At 44.2% G+C, this 27,690-nt stretch overlaps 2 protein-coding genes and 1 pseudogene across 5 annotated transcripts in view; 2 read left to right on the top strand and 1 right to left on the bottom strand.

The window, feature by feature from the left end:
* Positions 1-12,916, bottom strand: part of CDC25C (cell division cycle 25C) — a 28,252-nt gene extending 15,336 nt beyond the window's left edge. The window contains exons 1-8 of one of the 2 annotated variants that reach the window (XM_045794593.2): positions 12,579-12,916; positions 11,777-11,982; positions 10,740-10,837; positions 10,027-10,072; positions 8,708-8,741; positions 8,501-8,590; positions 6,955-7,053; positions 4,331-4,486 (exon numbers count right to left, since the gene is read on the bottom strand). In XM_045794593.2, the coding sequence (XP_045650549.1) occupies positions 4,331-4,486; positions 6,955-7,053; positions 8,501-8,590; positions 8,708-8,741; positions 10,027-10,072; positions 10,740-10,837; positions 11,777-11,970 (717 nt within the window). In that variant the 5' untranslated portion in view covers positions 11,971-11,982; positions 12,579-12,916. The remainder of the gene's footprint in view (positions 1-4,330; positions 4,487-6,954; positions 7,054-8,500; positions 8,591-8,707; positions 8,742-10,026; positions 10,073-10,739; positions 10,838-11,776; positions 11,983-12,578) is intronic. The other variant, XM_045794592.2, reaches the window with a different exon arrangement.
* Positions 12,819-17,161, top strand: LOC123790309 (oocyte-specific histone RNA stem-loop-binding protein 2-like; annotated as a pseudogene). The gene is made up of 6 exons (XR_015724558.1): positions 12,819-13,132; positions 14,242-14,352; positions 14,464-14,568; positions 15,192-15,345; positions 15,488-15,607; positions 16,385-17,161. The product of XR_015724558.1 is annotated as an oocyte-specific histone RNA stem-loop-binding protein 2-like (transcript).
* A 149-nt stretch (positions 17,162-17,310) lies between these two features.
* FAM53C (family with sequence similarity 53 member C) lies at positions 17,311-27,690 on the top strand. 2 transcript variants are annotated; one of them, XM_087862230.1, is made up of 5 exons: positions 17,311-17,340; positions 20,693-20,922; positions 21,312-21,369; positions 22,779-23,563; positions 24,642-27,690. In XM_087862230.1, the coding sequence occupies exons 2-5, from the start codon at positions 20,845-20,847 to the stop codon at positions 24,897-24,899; spliced, it is 1,179 nt and encodes a 392-aa protein (XP_087718356.1). In that variant the 5' UTR covers positions 17,311-17,340; positions 20,693-20,844; the 3' UTR covers positions 24,900-27,690. The 2 variants fall into 2 exon arrangements, with proteins under 2 accessions (XP_087718356.1, XP_045650551.1); XM_045794595.2 differs by lacking the exon at positions 17,311-17,340 and adding an exon at positions 17,492-17,795.

The raw sequence follows: 27,690 nt of genomic DNA, 5'->3' as shown, positions 1-27,690 counted from the left end.
CTTCCCCCTGCTTGCTCCCTCTTTCTCTCTCTCTAATAAATAAATATTTAAAAAAAAGAAAAAAAGCAAATGTCATTATTTCATGTTCCTGGGACAGTTTTTACCTTCCAGACATATTCAGCAAAAGACACCATGATACTGCTAAAAACACCAGCTCAGGAGTGAGGCAGATCTCAGCTTAAATCCTGACTCTGCCAATGGCTAAATTTGTGACCTTGGATAAGAGCCTTTATCTCATGGTCTGATGTTCTCCTCCCAAAAGGGGATAATACTAAAGAAAAAAACAAAAGAGTGAGAAGAAAGAAAATAAAGGGGCATCATACTCCTATTTCAGGATTGACCTGAAAATTAAATGAGATGATGGATATAAACAGCTCAGCACACAGTGCCCAGTACAAGTAGTCAATAAGCAGAACCTATTATTATTACCTGCCTCTCATTTTTCTTTTCCACTGTTGTCTCCCAAGACACTGCTCAAAACACTAAAACTCAGACTACTTCTTTCCCTACACTCATACCATGTTCTGAAAACTGAAAACCCTTTAGAGAGGGACTTCACAACTTCTCAAATACTTGCACCAAGCTTCTCCTGCACCCCACATTAGCCTCTCAATAAGCAGGGACAAAAAAAAAAAAAAAAAAGAAGAGGAGGAATAGGAGGAAGAGGAAGAAGGCGAAGAAGAAGGCGAAAAAGAAAAAGAAAGAAAGAAAAGAAAAGAAAAATCTGCAACCTTCCTCTATTACTCTACCACCAAGAATTCAAACTTGGCACATCCTCAAACTAACTAAAATTTCCCCTAGCTCTCAAAGTTTCTAAACCAGATGCTTCTTCCTCCTCAGCAACTTTCAACCACATTGCTGTTCTTACTTTACCGAGTCTACCCAGTGAGACATTTGGCTCCTTATCCAGGCTTTTATTCATCATCATCTAATTCTCTGCTACTTTCTTACTTTTTTCTTTTTTTTTTTTTTAAGATTTTATTTATTTGTCAGAGAGAGAGAGAGAGAGCACAAGCAGGGGGAGCAGCAGGCAGAGGGAAAAGCAAGCTCCCCACTGAGCAAGGAGCCCAACTTGGGTCTCAATCACAGGACCCTGGGATCACAACCTGAGCCGAAGGCAGCCGCTTAACCAACTGAGCCACTTAGGCATCCCATTCTCTGCTACTTTCACCATCACCTATGCTAACACAACCCCTATGACTTTTTCATCTGCCATTGGCAACCTCCAACCCTCACTTAATCATCCCCGGAGTTCCAGAGTCTCCAATCTTGCTTCTAGGCAACAGCACACTATGCCATGCAGGTCTATCACATAAAACCTTACAAACGTCATTTTATTAGCCTTTTAATAATTCCCTTCTGCAGTTTCCAAAAGTTGGTTATAACCTTCTCTAAACTCTTCAAGACTGTCACCTAACACTCTCCTCTGAGTCATCAGATTACTGCAACTCTCACTTTGCTAAGGACATTAATGCCATCGAGCATCCCTGTTCTACCAGTTTTTATAACTCCACACATTTTGGTCCTCATACAACAGTAATTAAGCACTTATACTACACTACATTATAATAATTCAGCATTAGTAATTGGCAAGTATTGTTCTAAATGCTTTATGTACAATTAACTCATTTAATCACCAACAACCCTATGAAATAGTTATCAAAACCTTTACTTTGGGTGACTGGGTGGCTCAGTCAGTTGGGCATCCGCCTTCAGCTTGGGTTGTGATCCCAGAGTCCAGGGATCAGTTCCGCATCAGGCTCCCTGGTCGGCAGGGAGTGTGCTTCTCACTCTGCCCTTCACCCTGACTGTGCTCTCTCTCAAATAAATAAATAAAATCTTTTAAAAACAACAAAAACAAAAAAAACCCTTTTCTTTTTTGTGGATTAAGAAAGTGAAGCCTGGGTGGCTCAGTTAGTCAAGCATCTGCCTTCGGCTCAGGTCATGATCGCAAGGTCCTGGGATCCACACCGGCGTGGAGCTCCTTGCTCAGCGGGGAGCCTGCTTCTCCCTCTGCCTGCCACTCCCCCGGCATCTGTGCTCTCTCTCTCTGACAAATAAATAAATAAAATCTTAAAAAAAAAAAAAAAAAAAAAAAAGTGAAGCATAGGGAAATCATATGACTTTACCCATACCGTTAAAGAGCCAAGTTATGGAATCCAGAAAGTCTGGATCCAATGTCTGTTACTTTCTAGACCAAAATATTCCACGGACTCCCACGTTCTTGACTCTTCCCTGTAGTCCCATATAATCTCAAATTCGCCCTTCGAGAGGGGCTAGGAATGGTGATCAGACAGAGTTAGCCTTAGCTATTATGTTTCAATTTTTTTTCAAGGAGAATATATTCAAGTATGATTTGTGAAATAAAAAATGTATAAAATGACTTACTACAAAGTTATACTAATCAAAACTATAATACTGATATAAAGACAGACATATAGACCCATGGAATAGAACAGAGTCCAGAAATAAACCCATATGTATATGGTCAAGTGATTTTTTTTTTTTTTAAGTAGGCTCAACACCCTGCTCAGAATCCAACATGGGGCTTAAGCTCACGACCCTGAGATCAAGACCTGAGCTGTGATCAAGAGTCCAACACTTAACCGACTGAACTACGTAGGCATCTCTAGTCGAATGATTTTTGATAAGGATGCCAAGACCATTCAATGAAGAAACGACAGTATTTTCAACAAATGGTGCTGGGATAAATGAATATTCACATGCAAAAGAATGAAACTGGACCCTTACCTAAAACTACACAGAAAAATTAATTCAAAGTGGGTCAAAACCCAAATTAAAGAGCTAAAATTATAAAACTCTTCAAAGAGTTTGTTTGGGGTGATGAAAAAGTTCTAGAGATGGATAAGCACAATACTAACAACATGAACTTGATGCCACTGAACCATACACTTTAAAAAATGGTTAAAATGGTAAATTTTATGTATATTGTATTTTACCACAATAAAGAAATGTGTAAAATGAATAAATATATAAAATTGACTGCTCTGTTTGTGTCCTAGATCTCTTTTTTCTGACTCCTGAATGATGTCATTCCTGAGTCTATCTACTTCACTAGCAGTCTCCTCCCGGGCTATCACTGCTTCTCCACAAGCTCTTAACACTCTGCTCTAAGCTTGGAGCCTTCATTTTCTCTTCTACACAGATGGTCCCAAAATGTACATTTCCAGTCCTGATGGCTCCACTCCTCATTCAGGATTTCCACTTAAATTTCCCATTAACGCCTCTAACTCAAATGCCCAAAAGAGAACATACCTTATTCCCTTTAAATTCCTCCTTCTTTTCAAATGCATTGTAGTGTCAGCACTGCTCCAGTTACTCAAGTTAAAGTTAAAAGCAGCACCCTACTAAACTTCTAGGTCCTTTTTCATACCACTCTGTCATCTATAGCACTTTTGACAATCTGTCATTATCTCAGGTATTGGTTTGCTTATTTACATTGTCTATCTTCTAGACTAGAAAAAATATAAATATGAGCTCCATGAAAGTTAGGAATCTTGACCATCTTAATCACAACTCTGTCCTCAATTCTGGTATAGCACCTGGCACATATCAGTCTCATAATAAATCTTTACTGAATGTTGTTAACAGCTTACATTTGCTTTTATTAACAATAATAAAGTATGTGGAATATTATAAACTGTGTTTAATACTTAATCATATTCACAACAATCCTACTGAGGAAGTATTTCTCATTATTATGCTCTCTGTTTTATAAATAAGAAACTGAGCTTTAGACTGGTTAAGTGTCTTTCTCCTGCTCATAACACTAAATAAGAGAATGAGGACTAGAATCCACGGACTCAACTATATCACATTTGCCTATTTAATCAATAAATGTAAAACACACACTCCTACGCATATTTGTTTCAAAGAAATGAAGCTGATTCAGAAATGCCAAATACCTCAGATTCTATCTTTGGCGTATCAGGACACGGCCAATAAGCCACAGGCTTCAGGTATGCCTCCCAGTGACACAGGGAGGATATATAGTAAAATAGATGAAAAATCATGCTACATATGTTCCATCCATTACTATTATTCTGAAGGCATCACTTACACCGAATTATATGGATGATGATGTACTCAAACTACTAACTGGAACCTTCCCACCCAGCAGTAATAAGAATCCCATGGTTACCAGATACCCTATTAGTCAGGTAGCCCTGAAAGTATAGAGACCATGTCTTCTGGATCTCTGTAGAGCTACCACTTTTTGTACAGGGGCTAAAACCCAGGAGATGCACAATATTGTTTATTCAAGAATGAAGGCATATGGGAAATGCAAAGATATCAGACAGTACCTTACCTTGGCCTCTTCTTGATCTTCCAGAGAAAACTCCATCAATTCATTGGAAATCTCTGCCTGATCTTCTCCTAGTTCTGTATTTTTATCCAATTTTTGAAGTGTAGTAATGGGACTGCCCATATATTTCATTTCACTTTCCAAAAAGTTTCCATTGTCCTGTCAATGATGTGGACAATATTAACAACTATTCAGGACCCCTTACCTTATACCATATACAAAAATTAATTCAAAATGAATCAAAGACCTAAATGTAAAAGGTAAAACTGTAAAACTCTTAGAAATAAGCAGTGGGAAAAGTTCGTAACACTGGATTTGGCAATGATCTCATTAATATGACACAAAAGCATGGGCAACAGAAGAAAAAATGGACAAATTGGACTTATCAAAATTAAAAACTTCTGTGCATCAAAAAATACCACCAAGAAAGTAAAAAGGCAATGTACAAAATGGGAGAAAATATTGGCAAATCATATACCTGATAAGGGATTAATATCCAGAATACATAAAATACTCATACAGTCAACACCAAAAAAAACAAATATTTAAAAATGGTGCAGCTGATATGGATAACAGTATGGTGAATCCCCCTCACATTAAATATAGAGTTATAATCCACCAATTCCATCTCTGGGTATATACCCTAAAGAATTGAAAGCAAGTCTTTGAACAGGTATTTGTATACCAATATTCATGGTAGCATTATTCGCAAGGAAAAAGGTGGAAACAATCCAAGTGTCCATCAACAAATTAATGGATTAACAGAATGTTATACCACTAAGTGTCCAAAAGTCAAATTCATAGAGACAGAAAATAGACTAGAGGTTACCAGGAGCTGGAGGGAGGGAGGAATAAAGGAATTATTTTTTAATGGGTAGAGAGTTTCTGTTCTAAATGAGGACAAAAACCTGGAAATGAATAGTGATGATGGTTGCACAACACTGTGAATGTATTTAATGCCACTGGATTGTACACTTAAAAATGGTTAAAATGGCAAATTTTATGTTATGTATACTTTACCACGTTAAAAGACACACACACACGCACACACGGGAGCTATTCAGTAATTTATCATGCTCTAAGTCTTTCCTTTCTCCAAGAAATCAAAAATCTCAAACATGGTCAACCTAATCTACTTATGATGGGCTATGTTAAAATGACTTTTCCCTAGGATTGAGATTAGACCCTAAGTCCCTGGAGTATCTTGAATCCATTGCCTATTAAAAGCAACTGAGGGGCCCTGGGTAGCTCAGTCATTGGGTGTCTGCCTTCGGCTAAGGTTATGATCCCAGGGTTCTGGGATCAAGCCCCACATTGGACTCCTTGTTCAGGGCAAAGCCTACTTCTCCCTCTCCCACTTCCCCTGCTTGTGTTCCCTCTCTCCCTGTGTCTCTATCAAATAAATAAATAAAATCTTAAAAATAAATTAATTAATTAAAAAAATAAAATAAAATAAAAAGCTACTGGGTAACTTAAGACTCCAGTAGCTAAATGGACAAAGGACACAGTCATTTACTAGGTAAAAAGTACATGGCTACGGGTGCCTGGGTGGCTCGGTCATTAAGCGTCTGCCTTCCACCCAGGGCGTGATCCCAGGGTCCTGGCATCAAGTCCCACATCAGGCTCCTCCGCTGGGAGCCTGCTTCTTCCTCTCCCACTCCCCCTGCTTGTGTTCCTTCTCTCACTGACTGCCTCTCTCTTGGCCAAATAAATAAATAAAATCTTAAAAAAAAAAAAAAAAGTACATGGCTAATATTCACATGATATCACTACTAATTGTTTTTAACATAAAATAAAACATCTACCAATCTAATTTGCAGTTAAAAAATATTAACAAGTCATTTATCCAAAGACCTATAGATTGTCCATGAATATGTAAAGTCCTACAACTCTTCTGGAAAGGAATCTGACTATATGTATCAAAAATCTTAAAAATACACTCTTAAACCTCGTAATTATAATTCTTGGTACTAATCCTAAAGAAAATATTTTGAAACATAAGTAAAGATTGATGCTCAAGAATTACATAATAGCATTATTTGTAGAAGCAAAATTTGGGTACCACTACGTGTCCAAAAATAGGGAAGTATGTAAATTATGGTCCATATGTTAGAGTAAAAGCATCCATGATAAAATAATGTTCACTAGGAGTTTCAGTATTAAGTTTAAAAAATGGGATATAAAGTTATATATATGTAATATGACTTCAACTTTGTACAATTATACACAGTTAAAAGACTGTAAAGAAATGAGCTAAAATATTAATAGCAGTTTTCCCTCTTTGAGGTAGTTATCTTCCTTTTTATATTCCTATATTCCTACATGCCTGTATTTTAAAACCATTTTCACAACAGGCACATAATTTTAAAAATTGGGGTGGGGGAGACACATAAAGAATAAAGATAAAACAGAAAAATTTTAAATGCCTAAGAATTTTTTTCCTCCTTAAATTTAAACAAATAAAAAGATCAGGGTACGTATCTCCTCCCTTTTCCGGAGTTACTTTTCTAACCCCCTTTCTCACCCAAGTCAGCTTAGAAAAATTCAAAGGGTTGTAAATGCAGATCTGCCACCCTATAATCCACAATGCCTCAGCAGACCCTTGATGAGGATGTTCAGTGACTCACCAGTAGAGAAAGGGGAGACATGTAAGGCCCCCCTGGTCTCTTTCGAAACTTCAGGCTCCTGGGTGCCCACCACTCCAAGGACTTCAAAGTGTTGTTCTCCTGCATAAGAAACACTACTTTGGCTGGAGGAAGACAAGTGTCAGCAAGCCCTGCCAAACACATTTCATCAGATGAAGCCATGAATAACCCTCACAAAACACATTAAGTGTAATCAAGGTTGATCCTATATCCTGATGATACAAATTATGGTTTGAATTTGACGTATGATATGTAGATTCGCTTTGGAGGATATTTTACAATCACAAGCCAAAGGAAGGGAGGAAGAGGGGAGCCGGAGTGGGGAAGGGATGGTGAGGTTTTTAAAGGACAGTATCAAATCAAGAAAGGGCTGATTAGAATGGCCAAAAACAAGGGTATAACTTAGTCAATGTGAGAAAAGAACAGCAGCTATCTTTTATAAATACTGACCTGGGGGAAGGGATGGGAGGCAGGAAGCAGAAAAAGAATGGCTAGAAAAGAGAATTAGTTGAAGAGATTACTTAGACAATTACCTTAGTGATTAGGGGGCTCTGTGGAACCCAGTTCAACTTATGGAGGGGGGCACCTGAGTGGCTCAATCTGTAAGCATCTGACTCTTGGTTTCGGCTCAGGTCAGGATCTCAAGGTCGAGGATCCAGCCCTGCCTCAGGCTCTGCACGCAGCAGGGAGTCTGCTGAGGGATTCTCTTGCTTTCCCTCTGCCCCTTCCCTTGCTCTCTTTTCTCTCTCTCTCTCTCTCTCTCTCTCTCTCTCTCACACACACACACACACACACACACACACACACACACACACACACACACACAAACTCTCTGTAAAATAAATACTTGAAAAGAAAAGAACTGATGGAGGGCCCGAGGCTCAGAGAAAAAGGCCCATGGCTCTCTCAGAATTTGGACTAAAAAGCTGGACTAAGGGAGAAATAAGAGGAAATAAAGTAGACCCAGACATGAAGCCATGCAAAGAGTATGTTAACTTATGCGTATTACCTTTATCTGTTTAAAAAAAATAGTTCTAAATTCCCAAACTACAGTAACAGAGATTTTTTTGTCCTTAAATCAACTGAACATGGGTAATAATGATGACCTGCTATGGAAGACTAGGAACTAGGTTTCTGTTCTAGGGTCAAACCTTAAAGAGAAAAAAAACAGAACCATAAAGAATTTTTTGCCTAGGGGTGCCTGGGTGGCTCAGTTGGTTAAGCCACGCCTCCAGCTCAGGTCATGATCCCAAGGGTCCTGGGATCAAGCTCCACATAGGGCTCCCTGCTCAGCGGGGAGCTGCTTCTCCCTCCCCCTCTGCCTTTCCTCCCTGCTCACTCTCTCTCTCTCTCTGTTGTATAAATAAATAAAATCTTTTTAAAAAATGAATTTTTTGCCTATAGTGATGCAGTTCGCATATCCACACACTGAGGCATAAGGGTTCTAGGTCTCATAATGATAGTAATGAGTTGTTCCCCTCACAGGAAGTGAAGTGCTAATGTATGTAGGTTTCCATTTACCACTCACATTTTCTTTATTTGTGGATGAGCTACATACTGCATCTTTCTTTCTGTTGCCATGGTCCAAAGTATTTGGAGTGCTACAACGCAGCTGTGCCTACAAGAGAACATTTTTCTGAGAATATCCAGCATCCTTGAGCCACAGGTGAGGTGCAAAGCCTCTGTCTCTCCAACTGAGAAACAAACCCAAACCCAAGAAAGAGATGCTACTCACTGGGCTGCATTTTGTAAGGTGCTGTTGATGATTCCTGCAGACCAAAAAAACTGCCAGTCAGTTAACCCCAAATACTGTTTGGTTATTCGTCAGTGGCTTGAAGCATCCCAACTTTTCCTTCCTTCCATGCTAGGAGCCCTACATCCAGTTGATGTGTCTCTTTGAGTAACAATAAGCAGGGCGCTCTCTGGTAAATATGAAGATGTTGAGTGACGTCCTGGGGATAAGGCCCTCATTTCATGTGTATAACCATATATATAGATATGCATCAAAGATGATGAGTTTTTCCTACATTTTACGTAGACACAATTGACTAATTTTCCAGCTTTGGCTATTAGGAGCTAATATTTATTTTTTATGAATTACTATCCTTCCTGCCAGGATTTTATCCAGTCTCCATGGGTTAGGACATCTTAAACAAGTCAAAGAAACTACAAGCAATCCAAAGTGAAATATTCACATGTATTATTAAAAACAGTCATGGAGGGGCACGTGACTGGCTCAGTCACTGGAGCACATGCCTCTTGATCTTGGGGTTGTGAGTTCAAGCCCCACACTGGGTATAGAGATGACTTAAAAATAAAATCTTTAAAAAATAAATAATTAAATAAAAAATTAAAAAGTCATGGAATGCTTTCACTAGTGCACCATAGTGGCACCTAATTCACCTAGATATTGAAGAACAAAGTTCTAAGAAGATTAAAACAGTCAGATGGAAACCTTACAATAAGCCTAAGAAGTGAAGAAGTTGAATTAAAATTACCTTTCATTCCTTGAGGATTCCTTGGTTGAACATTTTACATCTCCAACAAAGAATCCCCATGAATAATAATACTAAACATCATAAAATGCTTGGTATGTGCTAAATTTCAACTTTACAAGAGCATCCTTACATCCTTATAAATTTCATCTTAATATGAGAAGTATTAGTATTATTTCCATTGTTACTTATAACAAAGGAAGAAACAGAGGTCCAGTGAAGTTAAGAAACTCTTCAGAGTCACAGCTGGTGAAACAGTAAGCCACTGGAACCTAGATGCTCTAACACAGCCCTACTCACATGCAGGTAACAGCTGATGCCTAAACGTAACATACCAATTTCTGTCATTTTTAAATATAACACAGATTGTATGTAATGGTTAAAATGAACTATTTAGATCTGGGAAACTTAAAAAACCTTTCAAAGGAAGGATCTAGGCTTTGAAGCCCACTTACACCCAAAGCAAAAGGTTCTGTATTCTATAGAGTCTGCACAGGATAAAATCTGTGCCAGTGCTGAAAAGGCTTTAGCATGGGGGTCATTTAGCAAAAGAACTTACATCCCAGTTAAATGTATTTCCTGAGGTCCTTTAGAATCCAAGTGACCTGTAATCAGATATGAACAGTTATTCTTGTCCATGCATTCTGTCTTTCCTTCTGGTTTTCTTCAATTCTTAATTTCAAAAGCTCATGTTTTGAACACAAAGGCTCTTGATAGATACTAAGTTTATGGTACAAGGTACAAGTTCATGAAAACTGAAGAATTTACATGTGTCACAAAGAAAAAATGCTGGGAAACAGTGCGCTACCCTAAACAACAGAGATTTTTTTTCATGAGTAGAAAATAATTTTTATCGCTCAGGAAATCTGAAAGTAGAACAAATACTAAAGTGGTTGACTAGTTACTCCTTTTGGACTCAGACCCTACAAAAACACAGGAATTAGTTAACAAACATTTATGTTTGTTTCTTTGCCTTTGCTCAAATTAGAGTAGGGCATAAAATGTCTCATTTTAACTACTACTTTCATTCCTACCATCACTTAGCAAAATATTCCTTCCTGTCTAAATTTTTCAAATGCAACGTGACTCTTATTAATGATATTTCATTTCTCTTCTTGGCTTATCATTCTCAAAAATCCACTAGGTACTCACAGAATTCCAACTTCAAGGATCTCCACCTACTTTTACAACCTTCCATCTCTATCTAACTACCCTGTCCTCTCCCTTAAAAGCCATTCTTTCCCTTGAGGCCTTTACCTCCCTTCCCCTTACCAGTTTCATCAAGGTCTATGAAAGTGTTAAGTTGATTGGCAGACATCTCTCCACCACCGCTAAGATTCGAAAGATCAAGGCAACATTTTGGGGTTCCTCTATAGAGACATAATAGTATATCAAGATTCCTATTAGGTTGCAATATCCTTAAAAGGCAAAGATCACATTATCCTCTTCATCTGAAACACCCCTCAATAGTCATTCACACAATCTGAACAGTGTCCAAATAAATCTTGCTGCTTTTTGGCAATATTTCAGAGTAGGCTGAGAAAAATATCCCACTTTTCTCTACTCCAATTATTTGCGTGTCATTTCTCCTCACCAACATAGTAAGACAAGTAATTTTTTTTTAATTGAGGACCAAAGATTATTGGCTGAAGTCGGTCTTGACCCCACATCTTCTCCCCTTCGCACTGTGAGCACACAGATTTGATTTCTCCTTGGAGTCTCTAGTACCTCTCAGGTCTATAACTCTCCAACTTTGTTTGCTAGCTGAGGCATCAGAGCATGGCATGACCAGAATTTAAAGAGCAATAACAATAACACTGATATTAATAGTAATACTCATAAAACAACCAACTCATATAACGCAACAGAGTTTTCAAAGACTTCTCCCAGACATCATATCATTTCTCACAAGATCATAGTAAGATAGGAAGAGATGATTATTTCTATGTCACAAAAAAGAAACCTGAGATTCAAGGGTCATACAGTAATGAAGGGCAGGGTTTAAAACTTCATCCCCTACGGGGCACCTGGGTGGCTTAGTCGTTAGGTGTCTGCCTTCGGCTGGGGTCATGATCCCAGAGTCCTGGGATCGAGCCCGCATTGGGCTCCCTGCTTGGTGAGACTGCTTCTCCCTCTGCCTGCTGCTCCCCCTGCTTGTGCTCTCTGTCAAATGAATAAATAAAATCTAAAAAAAAAAATAAGTAAATAAAACAAAACTTCACCCCTGATCTTCGAGTCAGAATAATTTCTTAAAAACCCAAAGACTATTCAGAAAAGCAAAGGAGATACTGTGTGAAAAGTGAATTTACCCAGACAACACGCTTAGGTTTGCAGAATCACCAAAGAGTTTGTTCACTGGAGTTCTAGGAAGATCTGAACAGGTAGTAAAGGAAGTGTCTCTCTCCAGGAGGAGGTTTAATATCTTCCTCCGACTGGATCTAAAACTGGGTCCTGAGCTGGGGCGTCCCTCTTCTCCTGCGGATGAAATGAATTCTGCAGACATGGCCTCCGAAACCTAAGGGGAAAAATAATTAATTAATTAACTAACTAACTAAATAAATAAAACCTAGCTAAGAGGTGAACGTCATCTACACAGGCACCTCACAGACTGTCCGGTTTTCACAACCTCCTCCACCCTTCCCAGCAGGAGCCTAGCGGCTCATACTGGGGGGGCGGGGGGGGGTATCCCAATCCCAACCAACGAATCACAGGTCGGCCTGAAGGTGAAATCGCACGTGGCCCAAGCCGTTTGGCCTTTACCTCGGAAACTGGACTTAACTAGAGGCAAACGTAGGGCTTTTTTTTTTTTTCTAAGTCAGGTTTACAACCCAATGTGGGGCTCGAACTCACGACCTCAAATCAACAGTCCCACGTTCCATCGACTGAGCCAGCCAGGCGTCCCAAACCCAAGACTTCAAAAAAGGAATGAAAAGAGGCTTTCACTTGTTCGGGGGCCACACAGCTCGTGATTCATGCCAAGGACGGAATTCAGGTCTTTAAACTCGCGACAGTGACTTTTTAGGTCCCCTGAAGTTCTGTTTGTGGGACCCCGACCGGACCCTGAGGGGACGATGGGGTCTCGGATTCCGGTGGAGAAGGCCCCGCGCTTACCTCAGGAGAAACAGAAGTGGGAAATCAGTCACAAGCGAAGCCTTGAGCAGAATTAAAAGAAAACTGAGGAAAAGAGTCAATTAACCAGACTACAATTCTGCTTCTAGACAGGATAGGCTCGAGTCGAGGTTTGCGTTTCTCTCAAGAGAGGGTCGAAGTTATCGCCTCGGTTCGAGAATACCAACAGTCACAGGTCCCGGCTGTTCAAATCTTCCGCCTTCCCAATAAACCTATCCCATTCACCTCAAAGCTGCGCCAGCCAATCTGCGCGCGCCCTCCCGGACCCCCACGGCCAATTGTTTGGCTCTACATCTCCAGAGTGAGCTTGCTTTGGAAGGAACACAATTTGCCCCGCCCCTCAGACAGAACAGGATGTCCATTGGCCCATCAGCGTTCAGAAAGCCCCAACGTAAGCTCCGCCCCCTGGGTGCCTGGCACACCATTGGCTCTCCCTCTGGCCAATCGCCACAGCCTTCCCAAGCTCTCCATTCCCTCAGCCCCTCCAACCCCGGGAGATTTAAACTGCACTCCGTGAGCGATTAGCGCTCTTCAGGATAGTATCTGGGGAGATTTGTTTGGATGCAGGGTGTTTTAAACGTTTCTCTTTCCTTGCTTCTTTCTTGTGTTGTTACGTGGGTCTTTTCTTCTTCGTTTTGCTTGCCTTCAGTTGGAGATGGAGCCTTTTCCACTGGTATGGCAGATGTTGAGACGGGACAGGTGTGTGTACTTATGCTGAGCAGCGCTGGCTCCTTCCAAGAGCGTTCCTTCTTCGGTGTTCCTTTTACAGCGCAGCATCTCTTAGACCCTAGGTTATGCAGGATAAAGGAAATTTCTTTTGAGGGAAAGCGGGGGAACGGAATCATCTCTTGGCATAATTCTTATCACAGTCCAAAGGATTATGGAAATTTGGACATTGATAAGGTGATATTAAAAAATTAATCTCCCCCCAAGGTTTATTTGTTTTTGTAATTTCTACACCCAATGTGGGGCTCAAACTCAGGATCCCGAGATCAAGAGTCCTATGGTCTTCTGACTTAGCCAGCTAGGCGCCCCAAGAATTTATTCTTGATTTTTTTTCAAGAATTAATTCTTAAAATCGAGGATTTGAATAATCCTGTGGGAGTAGTGGTGGGCATAGATGAAACAAGATTTGCCATGAGTATTAGCTGATGGGTAACTAGGGATCCATTATATCACTACTCTCAAAGTTTAACATGCATACTAATCATCTGGGGATCTTGTTAAAATGCAGGTTCTGATTCAATAGGTCTGGGTTGGGGCCCAAGATTTTGCACTTCCAACAAGCATGCAGCTAATGCTGATGCGGCTGGTCCCAGGACGATACTTTGAGTAGCGAAACATTATGCTGTGCTCTTCTCTGTATTTTTGAAATTTTCCATAATACCAAAAAAAAAAAAAAACTATTCTAAATAACCTGGAAGCTCTTTAAAATGCAGGCCCCCAAAATGACGATTCAATAAGTCCGGAGTGGGACATAGGAATTATCAAGGCTCCCAGGGGCTACTCGTGCTGATGGCTTGCAGACCAGTCTGAGAAACAAATCAGAAATGCAACCTTTAGCTTTGAGAAACAGTTAAGTCAGAAATACAACCTTTATCTGGTGTCCGCATACAGTTTAGTCTGCCAGGTTTTATCCTAATACCATTTTCATCTGTAGAATCTACTTCCCCAGAAAGAAAGTGTGTGAAGAGTCTTTGCTCTCCGGGATTGAGATGGTGAGTGTGGGAGTCAGCACAGAGCCCTGCCATGCCAGGTGAGTTTGAAAACCACACTGGGGGTTAAGGGAGTGTGTGTGGGATGAGTTGGTTTCTGCTTTGATAACCATAATCACACTTCATGGGGCCACTGTATACTTCCCCTGCAGGTGGGAGGTAGAGACAGATGAAATTGTTCTACAGCGGCGGCAAAAACAGATAGATTATGGCAAGCGCACACCTGGTTACCAGTGTTTCCTGCAGCAGGTTCCCAAGTGAGTGCACTTGTGGGTGGTCACAACAACAGCGTTATCCAAGTGGCTTTGGTTCAATGTAGGGTGATGAGAAGATACTAGAATCTGAGGGCTCTCACAAGGTTGCATCATTACCACAACTAATTCTTCTGCAGTGTAGCCCCAAAAATACATTTTCAAGAATTTTTTTTCAAATGGAACAAATCATACTTGGCCCATCAGAGTTTTTAAAGTTCTTTCAGTTTGTTATGAAGTTTTTTCTAACGATTTTTACCTCATACCTCCAGCTGACTTTGCTAATTACAACATACTTGCCTAATTACATGTAAGTTTCCATCCATACACGCAACCTAAATGTATAAAAAGATAGTATGTATTTCAAACGGATGTCAGATACTGTCTTTATATCTATCTTGACTTCTAAGAGAGTTGGAATATCTAAATTACCTTTCCCAGAAGAATATTAGAAATTAAGGAAGGTTAGTGCTTAATCCCATCTGAAGATTTATTTTTTCTTATTGAATTGAAGGCATTGGTCCTACCTCACTCTCAGGAAATCCCTGAGTCTCCGAATTCACTGTGATAAACAATGAGCCGTGCCCCTTTATCCTGACCTGAATCTGACACATATTTGTCATTGCCAGGGCAAAGCGACAGCCAGGACTTCACCCTCAAACGCCAAACAAGAAGAGGAGGTACAGCCGTCGCTCCTGGGATGCCCAGATCAGGGAATGGAGAAGAGCCCTACATTCCTGGGACCCCCCCCAGCCATCCCCTGCAGGGCAGGGGGTCTGAGGGGTGTGTGCATTATTCTTGGTTCCTTGTTTGAGTGGTGGACTGAGCCCCACCTCTCCTCACTTTGCAGAGGTTTAGCTTTTACTGGCTGAAAAGGGAGAGTATGAATGAGGTGCATGTTCCTCTGTTTCTGCCACCTTCCTAGGCAGGGAATGGAGTGTCTCTTAGAGCCAATGGGTTCCACCCCTTTGGATGACCTCCCCAATTACTGGTTCCAGGCCCTGGAACCCTCAGTGAATCTGGATGGAGAACAGAAGGGAGCCCATGTAGTATCCTCTTCTAAAACACATTGGAGCAGGGTTAGAGATGGGGTCTGGCCCATGAGGTAACAATTAGGATGGGGTTCAAGGTAGTAGCCGAAGAAAAAAAGAAGAAAAATGGGGAAAAATAGGACATGAATTTAAAAAAATCTGAGAACTAAACGTAGCATAAGGAGATTTAATTGTAGTTGGTAATGGTGGGAAAGTTGGGTTGCATTGAAGGTTATTTTATACTTGATGAAAGGGGTATAATCTTCCTTGGAAATGAGACCTTGAAACCTGACATGAAGCGTTTTGGGTTTTTTTTTTTAAGTGTCTCAATTTATTTCAATGTTTTGCAAATGAGCCAATGCTAACTTCTTATTCTCAATCACTGAACTTTATTAAGCATGGTTAATAATAAAAATGAGTATCACCAAGTGGTGAAGACCATGGGCTTTAGAGCCTCAAGGACTGCTTTGTAATATTACCCTGGCCCACCACATGGGCAATCACTTAATCTCTCCGACCATTTCATCCGTCAAATAGGGAGATTTGTCTCATTTGATGATTCTAAGCAAAAAAATGAGAATACATATTTAAAGTAAGTAGCAGTCCCTGGCACATAATAAGTGCTCCACAACAGCAATTATTGGAAACCATATCTCCTATACTTCATGACCCCTGCCCCCTCTTTTGCCAAGGGATTTTAAATGTGCAAGGAAAGGAAATGTGCAGTGCATCTTCCCTCCACCCCCATTTTCTTGATAAATAGCTCACTTTGCCTCTACTCTTCTTTTTCGGTTTGCAGACTTGGTGGCTCCTGCCCATTCCCTTCCCTGGCTCTGTGAGGAAGATTCTCACCACTGGTTCTACTTTCTAGCTGATCAGTTATATATCTGTCCCAGATTTGAGTGAGGCACAAAATATTTAGAGAAAACAGACATCTTTCAAGGGACGTGTTGCTAAGTGTAATAGTGAAGATTACTCGCATTACTACTTCCCAATAGATTTTAAAAAATCTAAAACTGCCCTACAAAGAGATCACAGCACAAAGGCATTGTTTAAAACTTCTTTTCCCATTTTTGCCTGCTTTTCTAAACCTTCTTTGATAGCTGAGACTCAAATTTACATAAGAGCCGGTAACCATTTAGCTGTTCCCCAACCTCTTTCCTACTAACGTCTACATTCAGTCTATTCAAAAAAGACTTAAACTTTGGCTGAGGCGGGAGGTGGTGGCAGTGGTGGAAATTCAATAAAGGGTGGCATCCTCTTCCTGAAGAGGAAATACATCTTTTACCCAGCTGCCTGTTCCCTTCCTCCCTCCCTTTCTGTCTTAATGAAAGTGGTCCAGCTGTAACCACCATACTCCCCCCCGCCCCCCCACCCCCGCAAGCAACTGAACCGCCTATGATGTCATAATCACAACCCCATTACCTCATCCTGCTGGGGGGGTGGGGGTGCGTTGAGGAAGGAGGAGGAGTGAACAGCCCTGGGCCCTCCTCAGCTTTACAAAGTGTTTTGGGTGAGGGCTAATTACAGAACCAATTGGGAACGGCCCCGCAACCGTTACAAGTCCTGGGTTTATAAGGTTCGAGGCGATCCGGCAGCTGGAAGAGGGGCTCCTGGGACTCAGAGCAGGCCCTAATCCGCTCTTGGACTACATTTCCCAGAAGTCTTCACGGCGCGGACGGGTCCTCTGCTGGCGGAAGGGGGATTCCTTCTGAGAGGCGGCGTAAAGGGCGGGACAGGAGAGCAGGTAAGAGGAACTCTGGCTATTTCTGTTACGCGGCTCGAATCGAGTAGGGGGCCGTACTTGTGCCAGTGTTGGAACCGAGGGCAAGGGGAATAGCTTTGTTTACCTTCGTCCGACAGGGTCTCCCCCGCGGATTTGTAGATGTGCAGCCAACTGGGCCCGTCCACCTTCTGCAATATTTTGGAGGGGGTGACTCGATAGTGAGGAAACGACGTTCATCCCTAAATCAAAGAGCCTGGCTCATTCCCGACAGCACTTTCCAAAAAAGACTCTGAGAGAGAAACGACGCGGGGTTCGAGCCCCCGCGGGCGGTTCAGGGCGATTCTGCGAACCAGAGCCATCCCCCCACGCTCCTTAGGGGCCCGTTGGTTCGCGCCGGCGCCTTTTAAGGGCACCGTGGGGCGAACGGAGCGCTCAGAGCTGCTCCGGCCGCGGCCCTGGGAGCTGGAGGAGCTGCGGTAGGTGGCGAGGGCAGGTGGCGCTGGGGCCTCGGGGCGGGCACCTCGACCGTCCCTCCCTCCTTCCCTCTTTCCCTTCCCCCAGCCCGGCCGCGCGCGCGGCACGGCCTCTCTGGACGCCTCCGCGGGGAGAGCACGGGACCCGGTGGGGGAGGGGTTGGCTGAGTGCTAAGTCCCAGACCCTCTTCATCCCCTGCGTCCTGAGTTCGCTTCCCGCGGCCAGATGATGGAAGCTGATTGGGAAGAGGCGAAAGACAGCCCCCCTGGGCGAGCCTGGTGCCCCCCTAGGGGCTAGCGGACGCCCCATGCCCCACCCCGCAGGGACGGGCAGGGCAACCGAGGGAGAGGTTGAAGACTGGAGGGGGGCCTAGCCTTTTGCTTCTTCATCGGGGTGGGGGAAGGGGTGCTCCCCACTTGTCACCCCTATCCACGCCAGAGCCATATGGAGGAAGAGCAGTCAGGTCCCCACTTACCTGTTCATGCACCTCCCTGCCTCCCTCATGTTTTTCTTTAGTGTCCCCCAGAGGTGTGGGGCTGGGACCTTGGGGGAAGGTCCCCAGGGGATTTGTGACTCTCCTCCCCCTTGGTCTGACTTGATCTAGGTTCTTCAGGTTTCGGCACAACCTCAGCATCCCTGAAACCCGAATGTCAGGGGCTCCTGCCATCCAATAGGAGATGGGGTGGGGGTCCAGTCTTTATTTTAGGGGGCCCATGGTGGAGGGAAAGCCTGGATTGAGAGTTGGGCCTGGTGGGGTCGTGGGGAGGGCCTAGCGGCCTGCTGCTCTGTGAAGGGCTGAACCCTGTGCCAGTTGTTAAGCTGAGAAGTTTTAACTTGTTTAGTGAACGTTCAGGGCTGTCTCTGCCCCTCAGATATACAAAATGGAAGGGGAAGGAAGGCGGCAAGAGAGGGTTTCTTGCACTTTTTTCTATGCCCGCCTGAGAAAGAGGAGGCCCCTCGCGGAGCTGGTTTGCCTTCTTTTGTGTCCTGGTTTGATTCCTTATGGCTTCCGTTCTGTTCCCCCTCTCAGCCTGGCCTGTTTTAGGAAACTCAGGCTGAGAGTATCAGTTGCGTGGTGGTAGTTGCATTGTTCCAATTACCGCCGTGTGTGGCCACATCCCAACAATTAAAATGCAGAAAAACACAAAATCACTCTCTTCACTTGATCCCAGAGAGGGCTGGGAGTTTGCTGTTTGGCCAAATGCCTCATGAAAAGCTTGAAAGAGTTTGCTTCAGTCCCTGCTCTTCATGGCTGGTCAGCCTGAGGCCTGGGATCTCTGGGGCAAAAGCCTGTAGTTAGGTTCCCTCTCTAGTTGATCTTTTGGGGGCAGAGTTAAGAAACCAAGAGCAGAAGTGATATAAGCTTTAGCTTTTCCCACAAGAACATAGGGGAAGCCGCTGAAGGGAGCTCTCAGGAAGCTGGAACTTCGTTCAGGGTGGTAATAATAATTATGCATGAAAATGATAGTTAACTGTAATGATGATTGACTTCTTCCAAACAGCTTCCAAAAAACTGCAGATACATCAACATATAGTTCTTTGCTCTTCCTTACCTACCTCTCTCTGAGGTGGGAATGGGTTAGAGATGATTCCCTCTTTTTGCAAAAGTAGAAAGTGATCTGCTTCCAAGGTCACTGGAGAGCTGTTTTGGACCTCCCTAGGTGTTCAGGTGAGGGAGGTTGGCATCCAGCCAAATAGATAAACCCAATTGCCTTCTTCATCTTAATGATATTATCACCTGTGGCATTCTTAGGCTGTGTAGAGCAACAAACAGCAGCATTTGAGAAACAGCAGTCTATGTGGACTCCTGATTTATACAGGCTGGATGGTATGCTTTTTCCCTTTTGATATTTCGTGTTATATTGTACCTGTGACAGATTAATAAGACAGATTTATTCTGCCCATTTTACATGTAGGTTAACTAAGGCCAAGAAGAGTCAAGTTACTTCCCAGAACTGTCATAGCAAATTGGAAGAAGACTTAGATTTCTTGAAAGTTTGTTGTATCTACTAGAGAATTCTACATATACCCTCTGATGAGCTGTCTGCCTGCTGGTCATTTCTTGGAATAGGCAGAACCATATGGAAACACTAGGTTATCTTCCCCTCCTCCACTGAGCAAGGCCCCTCAGGCAATTGTGTGGGCTTGAAGACTGTTCTCTGATAGAATTAGTTTGCTTATACTGAAATTGACCATGAGAAGGAGTCTTGATTAATTGAATCCATGGTCTTTGAGTAAGATCAGGCTAAAAACTTAGCTGAAGTCATACAGTTGTTGTTTTTAAAATGTATAGAGTTGAAGTGTAATTGGAAAAAATCATACCATTTCTCTCTTCTCACCGTTTTATAAGAGAATATATACAGTATCTGTTGAAAAACAATAATATATCAAACATTCAAGCTAGAGGAGAACATAAAACCTTGTTTACTCTGATTGGTCTGAAGCAAAAAGTCATTCCTACACCAGTGCTCCTCCCTGTTCCCTGTTACTATTTCTGTAGTTTAGGAAAAGGGTACCTCTCTGTTTCTGATTGGAAGATAAAATATTGGGGCAATCAGGATGGAAGTAACCATTTGGGCATCCCTCTCTCACTTGAGCTGTTTTTTAAGTGGTGCTGGTACGCTGGGTAGACAAAGCACAGCATGAACCAGATTAGGAGTGGCAAATAGGTTTCAACTTGCTTGCTAACTCCAGTTTGTTTTACTGGTTAATTGGAGTGCCAAGTTCAGGATGTTTCTGAGGCTGTGTTGAGGCTTAGCTGGAAAGAGCTGTGATCAATTAATGATGTCTGCCAGAGGCCTGGCATAGGGATACTGTGGTATGTGTGCCATGCATTTTCCACTTTTGGGCCAGGTACATCTCTAATATCACTTGGGGCTGGTCCCTCTGTAATTGGCAGAATCAGCAGGCATGACTGGAGAGGGAAGTCCCAATGGTGCTAGAATGGTGCTGCAGTGGCAGAAGACGGCTCACGAGTGAGGTCTGGAAGAACAACAGGAAAGACATCCATCATTTGCTCCAAAGTGTGCAAGTCAAATCCTGGGGAGAATCATGATAACTCTGATCACTGAGCAGCTACAGAAGCAGACTCTGGATGAGCTGAAATGCACACGCTTCAGCATCAGTCTGGTAAAAGACCAGTCTTCCTGCTTCTCTACGACCCCCTCCCCCTTTTTTCTGAGGCTGTTTGTTGCTACTACTTCACCCATGTCCTGTGCCGTATGAGTCATGGTACTTGTACTGGAAGAGCCTACTAAAGGCTCAAAACCCAGCCCAAAAGGAAGGGGGCAGGTATTTTTCCATTGATAGAGAAGGGACACCAAAACTTGGGTGGAGAAGGGTTTGAGATGTTGGAAGATGTGGATTATTTTACTCAGTAACTTTGGGAAGACAAGAAGAGAACATTTAGGAGTCCCTCACATCTCTATAGCCTATGAATTCCAGGGGTGAGCTGAAGAGGGCTTCCTGGAAATCTGTGTCCTGAACCTGAATCATGATGGATATTCTCTCTCTCTCAGCCTCTGCCTGATCATGCAGACATCTCCAACTGTGGGAACCCTTTCCAGCTTGTGTCTGGTAAGGCATTGTGCGTGTGTCTGTGCGTATGCCCATGCTTCCATCCACACCTTTCTTGCACTGGTTTCCAGTGACCCTGGCTAGCTAGTCTACCTCCACAACTTTCTTGCCAGGGTCACCTGCTGAGATTGACACTTGTCTCCATTTTTCTGCCCCAGCATGGAAGTTATTTGTTTAGTTGGCTCTTACTCGAGCCTTGGTGGGACTTTTATAATCTGATTTTGTTTGTTATTTTTTTTGCTCCCCCATAATCTGATTTTTTTTTAATAGGTAGTATGTTCATGTAGTTCAACAATTTTAAAATAATGAAAAGGTCATAGTGAGAAAAGTCTGCTTTCTCCATCCATCTCCCACCACCTCCCTAAAAGCAGCTCTTGTTATTACTTTGTCTATCCATCTAGAGTTTCTTTATAGAAATAGAAGCAAATATAAATGTGTGTTTTTTAATCCTGCAAAAGGTTGCATACTAAATATATTACTTGCACTTTTTTTTAAACTTAACTATACTATAGCTAGAAGATCTTTCCATATCAGTGTGTTAATTTGAGTATTTCTTTGTGGGTGGCCAGACACAAAGGAACATGAATAGTCTTAGGGTTTCCAAAGCACAGGTTCCACCGTCAAAGGCCTTCCCTACCCTGTTTGCACTCTCTAGGAATTAAAATCTTTTACCTGCTTGATTACCTCTTACTCCTTGGCAGCCCTAACTCCTGTCTTGGTGCTGGTGACGCATAGGAAGGGGAAAGATTAAGGAAGAAGAGCATGGGCCTGCTTTTCACAACTTGGGGCTGGTGGATAGGGGGACAGAGTTGGGTTGGGAGGAGTGAGGGATGAGCAGTGCACACGTGCATTTGCTTCTCTTGAATTGGTCTGCCTTTGAGAGCAAGTGGCAGGCAGTACATGAGACTATTTTCAATTTCAGGTGGTTCCTCATAAGGCAGTATCATATAGTGGTTAAGAGACTTGGCCTTAGCATCTGGCAGACCTGGGTTTGAATCTTTCTTTGGTCTTTTTTTTTTTTTTGAAAGATTTTATTTATTTATTCGACAGAGACAGCCAGCGAGAGAGGGAACACAAGCAGGGGGAGTGGGAGAGGAAGAATCAGGCTCACAGCGGAGGAGCCTGATGTGGGGCTCGATCCCATAATGCCGGGATCACGCCCTGAGCCGAAGGCAGACGCTTAACCGCTGTGCCACCCAGGCGCCCCCTTTCTTTGGTCTTTTTATTCCTCGTGACTTTGGACAAGTTATTGGACTTATATCATCTGTGAAATGGGGATAATAGTACCTACCTCATGAGGTTTTGGGGAAACATCACATAAAGTGCTCATTACATTGTGTGGCAAATAGTGAGCCCTTAAAAATATGTTAGCTCTCATTAGTACTGTTTTTATTATGAATGCTTTCCAGAAGGTGCTTCCTGGAGGGGCCTGCCCCACTGTTCCTGTGCCGAATTCCAGGACAGCCTCAACCTCAGCTACCACCCCTCAGGCTTGAGCCTGCACCTCAGACCACCCAGCCCGGGAAGTTCCCCACAGGAGCAGCCCCTCTCCCAAGTCCTAAGCCCTGAGCCCCCAGACCCAGAGAAGCTTCCTGTGCCCCCTGCCCCTCCATCCAAGAGGCACTGCCGCTCACTCTCAGTGCCCGTGGACCTGTCTCGCTGGCAGCCGGTGTGGCGGCCCGCCCCCTCCAAGCTGTGGACTCCCATCAAGCACCGGGGCAGTGGTGGAGGGGGTGGGCCGCAGGTGCCTCACCAGAGCCCCCCAAAGCGGGTCTCCAGCCTCAGGTTCCTCCAAGCTCCCAGTGCCTCTTCTCAATGTGCCCCAGCCCACAGACCCTACAGTCCCCCTTTCTTCAGCCTGGCCCTGGCCCAAGATTCCTCTCGACCCTGTGCCACCTCCCCTCAAAGTGGCTCCTGGGAGAGTGATGCTGAGTCCCTATCACCTTGCCCACCCCAGCGCCGCTTCTCCCTGTCACCCAGCCTGGGCCCACAGGCAAGCCGCTTCTTGCCCTCTGCCCGGAGCTCCCCTGCATCCTCCCCAGAGCTGCCCTGGCGACCTCGAGGCCTCCGCAATCTTCCCCGAAGCCGCTCACAACCCTGTGATCTGGATGCCCGCAAAGCTGGAGTCAAGCGGCGCCACGAGGAGGACCCCCGGCGGCTGCGGCCCTCTTTGGACTTTGACAAGATGAATCAGGTGGGACCAGCAGGGCTAGGGAAGCTTGGTGGGGAGGAGGGAGACTTCCATTTTCCCTGAGAGCTGTCCTCTAGTTCCATGCACTCCTGGCAGGTTCCTTTCTTTTTTATTTAAAAAAAATTTTTTTTTAATTTGTAAGTAGGCTCCACACCCAGTGTGGAGCCCAACACGGGGCTTGAACTCAGGACCTTGAGATCAAGACCTGAGGTGAGATCAAGAGTTGGTTGATTGACTGAGCCACGCAGGCGCCCCTGGCAGGTTCTTTTCTGTCTGAGCTTTTGCTAGGGTGATTTACAATCCTGGTTGCCCAAGACTGTACCCATTTTAGCACTCAAAGCCCATGTCCTGTGTCCCTCCTTTGGCCTGGGGGTTCTAGAGAAACTGAGGTGAGACCTATGTTAAATCTTCCAACAGGGATTCCCGATTGTTCTGCTAAAGGCACTTTCCCTCCACTCTGAGGATGCATAAGCCATAAACGTCCTATCAGCAGTGCCCTGCTCCTCCTTGACCTCAGGGCTCATTTTGCCACTTGTCCTTCACCACTTCCCCTGGGGCTGTGAGGGCTTAAGCAAAAGGGGTTGCTGCATCAGTCACGTTCAGCAAATGCATTTTGGCTTCCCATTGTGAGTACAGCTGTTGTATGCACTTGCCCCCTTTTCTCATACCCTTCCTTCTAGTCCACTGGGTCGCAAACCTCTTTGGGAATCTACATGCTTATTCATAGAGTCATTCCTCCAACGAGTCAGTAAATGTTACTGAATACCTGCTATGTACCAGGCTGTGACTAGGCACTTGCGATATTGTGAAACATACAGACAGTATTCCTGCCCACTTGAAGCTTATAAATAAGCTCCTAATCTTGAATCTGATGGAAATTATGGCCTCATTCCTCAAAGAATTTGGAGAAATTATAAATTTTCCAAATGTTAGCAGGTAGTTCACATACATTACCCTAAAGCCTAGGACTTCTGCTGGCAAGAGTAACCAAGAGGGACACTTGGAAATAGAGTTTGGGCCCAGGGTTCTGTGGAAGTTGGTATCTTTTTTTGCATTCTTAACTTTGTTGTTTGTTTGACAGAAACCATACTCAGGAGGTCTCTGTCTCCAAGAAGCAGCCCGGGAAGGCAGCAGCATCTCTCCACCGTGGTTCATGGCCTGTAGCCCCCCACCCCTCTCTGCTTCCTGCAGCCCCATTGGGGGTTCCTCCCAGGTGCTGAGTGAAAGCGAAGAGGAGGAGGAGGGGGCCGTGCGGTGGGGGCGGCAGGCACTGAGCAAGCGGACACTTTGCCAGCAGGACTTTGGGGACCTGGACTTGAATCTAATTGAGGAGAACTAAAACTGAGAGGCTACTTCCTGGGGCCACACAGACTGACTCTCTATGGCTACTAACAAGTGTCGAGGCCCCAAGGCCGGGGGCCCAGCCTGGGAATGGGGGTGAGTGGAGGGCTCCGACTCAGGGCAGCCGGAAATCTTCTCGCTCCAGGAAGCTCGACCATGCCAAGAGACTGGCCGGGACAAGATAAACGGAGCTGGTGGCGGGAGGGACAGCCCCAGAGCAGACCCTTCCCATGGCGGCCCTGAGTGTGAGTATCCCTGCCACCGAGAAAGCAATGGGCAGGGAAGGAAGGGGTCTGCCGACCCCAGCTCGGGGAATTTCACTAGCCCCTTTGCTTCAAAGGGCACTTGTGTCTTAGAATTTGGCCAGGGTGGGGGGTTCATTCAGCCTCCTTGGAGAAATTGTGTGAGAGTGCGTGCGTGCGTGGGAGTGTACTTGGGGAAAGGTGTGTTTGCGTAGCCTTAGGGAAGGAAGGCAGTTGCTCCTTAATAGCAGAGCATCATGATACCCCCAGGATCTTGAGTTTTCATGGGATAGTAGGCTTATTCAAGGAGTCAAGAAGAGGGCACCAAGTTTTTCTTTTTTCTAAGTAGCTCTGGAACCAGGCTTATAATCCTTAAGCACCACTGGCTCTGCAGAAGATTCTCTTTGGGGTATGGCAGGGTCTTTTAAGTGCTGTGACCCCAGCTAATGGTCTTTTTCTTAGGGCCATCCCCTCCCCTAGGCAGATCTAACATTAGGATTGGAGAGGGCTCTTTACATTGATTCTGAGCTGGCCTTTTTTTCTCATCAGATTGCCTAGGCTGTATATAACCTGCCTTGGTCTCTAAGTAGATATAAGCACATGTAGGCAACTGAGGCAGGGTTCGAGGGATCCATCTTCCTCTTTCCCTCTCTAGTTATGGGATTTTTTTCCCCTCACACTCTGAGCTTCGAGGGTCAAGAACATGGAGGGAAGGCTCTGTATTGGTCCCCATCATCTGAGACCCACCTGCAGCAGAAGTGGCATTCAGTGCCTAGTAAACATGGGTAAGCTCATCCCAGCTCTGCCCTTTGGAAGCAGACTGTAGGGAAACCTGTTGTTAGAAGATCCAGGCCTAACCTCTTTTCTGACCTGCTTGAGAAAGCAGAAGGGGATGTCAGCATTTACCAGTTCGCTTGTCTTCCATTCCTGCCAGGAAATGTTTATTTGCTTCTAATTGGACCTGAGAGACCTTGGGGAGGTTGGGGCTCACTGAGGGGTTGGCTAAGGATGTGTAAAGCAAAGGCTATGAGAAGCAGCTGGGAGTTTGTTGTTGTTGGATTGAATTTCCTTTTTTTTATTTCTCACCCATAACTTGAGCCAGGGCAACAGGTCCCAGTGGCTGCAGTGATGGGTATAACGGCTGCGGGACCCTTGGTAGGCCTGGCACCAGTGGAGAGACATACTGAAGCGGCTGCCAAATAGCTTGTGAGGCTTTATCCAGCTTCGGTTGACCCTGCACAACTGAATTGGACCTGACCTTCCAGTTTATTGGAGGAAGGGCTTTCTCTTCAATTTCCAGGGAGTCTTAGGATCCAATTCCTCATGTTAGGGAAGAAGACCAAAGCCCACATGTTTTCTTCCTCATGGAATTGAACCTGTCATTTTCTTGGTTTCCCACATGTTGAATAGGAGTGTCACCGAGGCTGCAGTCTCCTCACCTCCACTCCTGAGGAGGTGGCCATTTCTTCTTGAGCCTCTGGCTCTAGAGGTTCTACCCTTCCAGGGCTCTTCCCCTCTCCTGCTAGTTACCAGGTATTACCAGTGAGCTACCAGGTCTGTAGGGGCCTGAAAAAGGCTCTCTGGAGAATCCAGGGAAACTGTGAGCCCAGGAGTTGCCCATTCTTGGTTTCATCCCTCCCTTGGCTCTTCTTCCTTAGGCCATAATTTCCCTGGTGCCAGCTTCTTTTTCTCCTGGGGCATCCTTATCCCTGGGTTCTCTGCTGCATATTGGCTGTGCCAGCTTCTAGTAGGCCACTGGCAAGACCAGTGGGGTCTCTGCAAGCCCTAAGCTGAAGTGAGGGCAGTAATTCTGCCTCTCCCGTGGCTTCCCCAAAGCCCTAGGGGTGCGATCCTTAGGGGAGAGGGTCTACAGATACCATATTTGAATTCTATTACTTTAAGATCTGGAAAGTTAAACTAGTTGAAACTGTCATCTTGCTTCCCAATCTAAGCACCCATGACCCTGGGACAAGCCTTTTCAAGAAGTGGTTCATTTTGCTTTACACAGTAGATCTGTTCCAACAGTTCTGTGTAAGCCAAATGCTATTTTGCGATGCATTTGGACTGCTGACCATTTAAAAGCAGCCTGTGTGATTGCTTCTTTTGTAAAGCAAGCAACCTCCCTCTACTTTAGCTGTTTTGACTATTCTGATTTTCACATATTGGGCTTACCCAGAGTGGAGCACACCTTTACAGGGCTGTGGTTGACGCTGGGTAGACATCTGCATCTGTGTTGTGTGTGTGGTGTGGCTGACCAGTAGGTGAGTATTCCTGCGTGTGTGAGTGAAGCCACTCCCAGGCTGGTGCTCTCCTCCTGTGCCCGGTGACTGCCCAGTGGCAGCTCCAGCTGCCCTTCACTCCCACCTGCTGCCAAAGTCCCTGTGCTAACGGGATTACAAATACAAAAAGTGGAAAAAATTTTTTCGTAAACTTTGTTTTATATTAAAAAAAATCCATAAGTCTGTGTGTGTTAAACATGAGGTCCTGCCTCTGTGGCTGTGTTTGAAAAAATAAAGTTTTATTAGAATAATTCATTTTCCCAAGCAA

This window comes from Ursus americanus, chromosome 5 (genome assembly GCF_024610735.1).
Source record: "Ursus americanus isolate L20-20 chromosome 5, mUrsAme1.1.p, whole genome shotgun sequence".
Classification (NCBI taxonomy): Eukaryota; Metazoa; Chordata; class Mammalia; order Carnivora; family Ursidae; genus Ursus; species Ursus americanus.
This window is presented reverse-complemented; position numbering and strand designations above follow the sequence as displayed.

Bases quoted from the DNA above. Each gene is read 5' to 3' on its own strand.
- FAM53C (XM_087862230.1), top strand. From the start codon at position 20,845: ATGATAACTCTGATCACTGAGCAGCTACAGAAGCAGACTCTGGATGAG. The intron at 21,370-22,778 runs GTAAGGCATTGT...AATGCTTTCCAG, and splicing joins CCCTTTCCAGCTTGTGTCTG to AAGGTGCTTCCTGGAGGGGC. The intron at 23,564-24,641 runs GTGGGACCAGCA...TTTGTTTGACAG, and splicing joins ACTTTGACAAGATGAATCAG to AAACCATACTCAGGAGGTCT.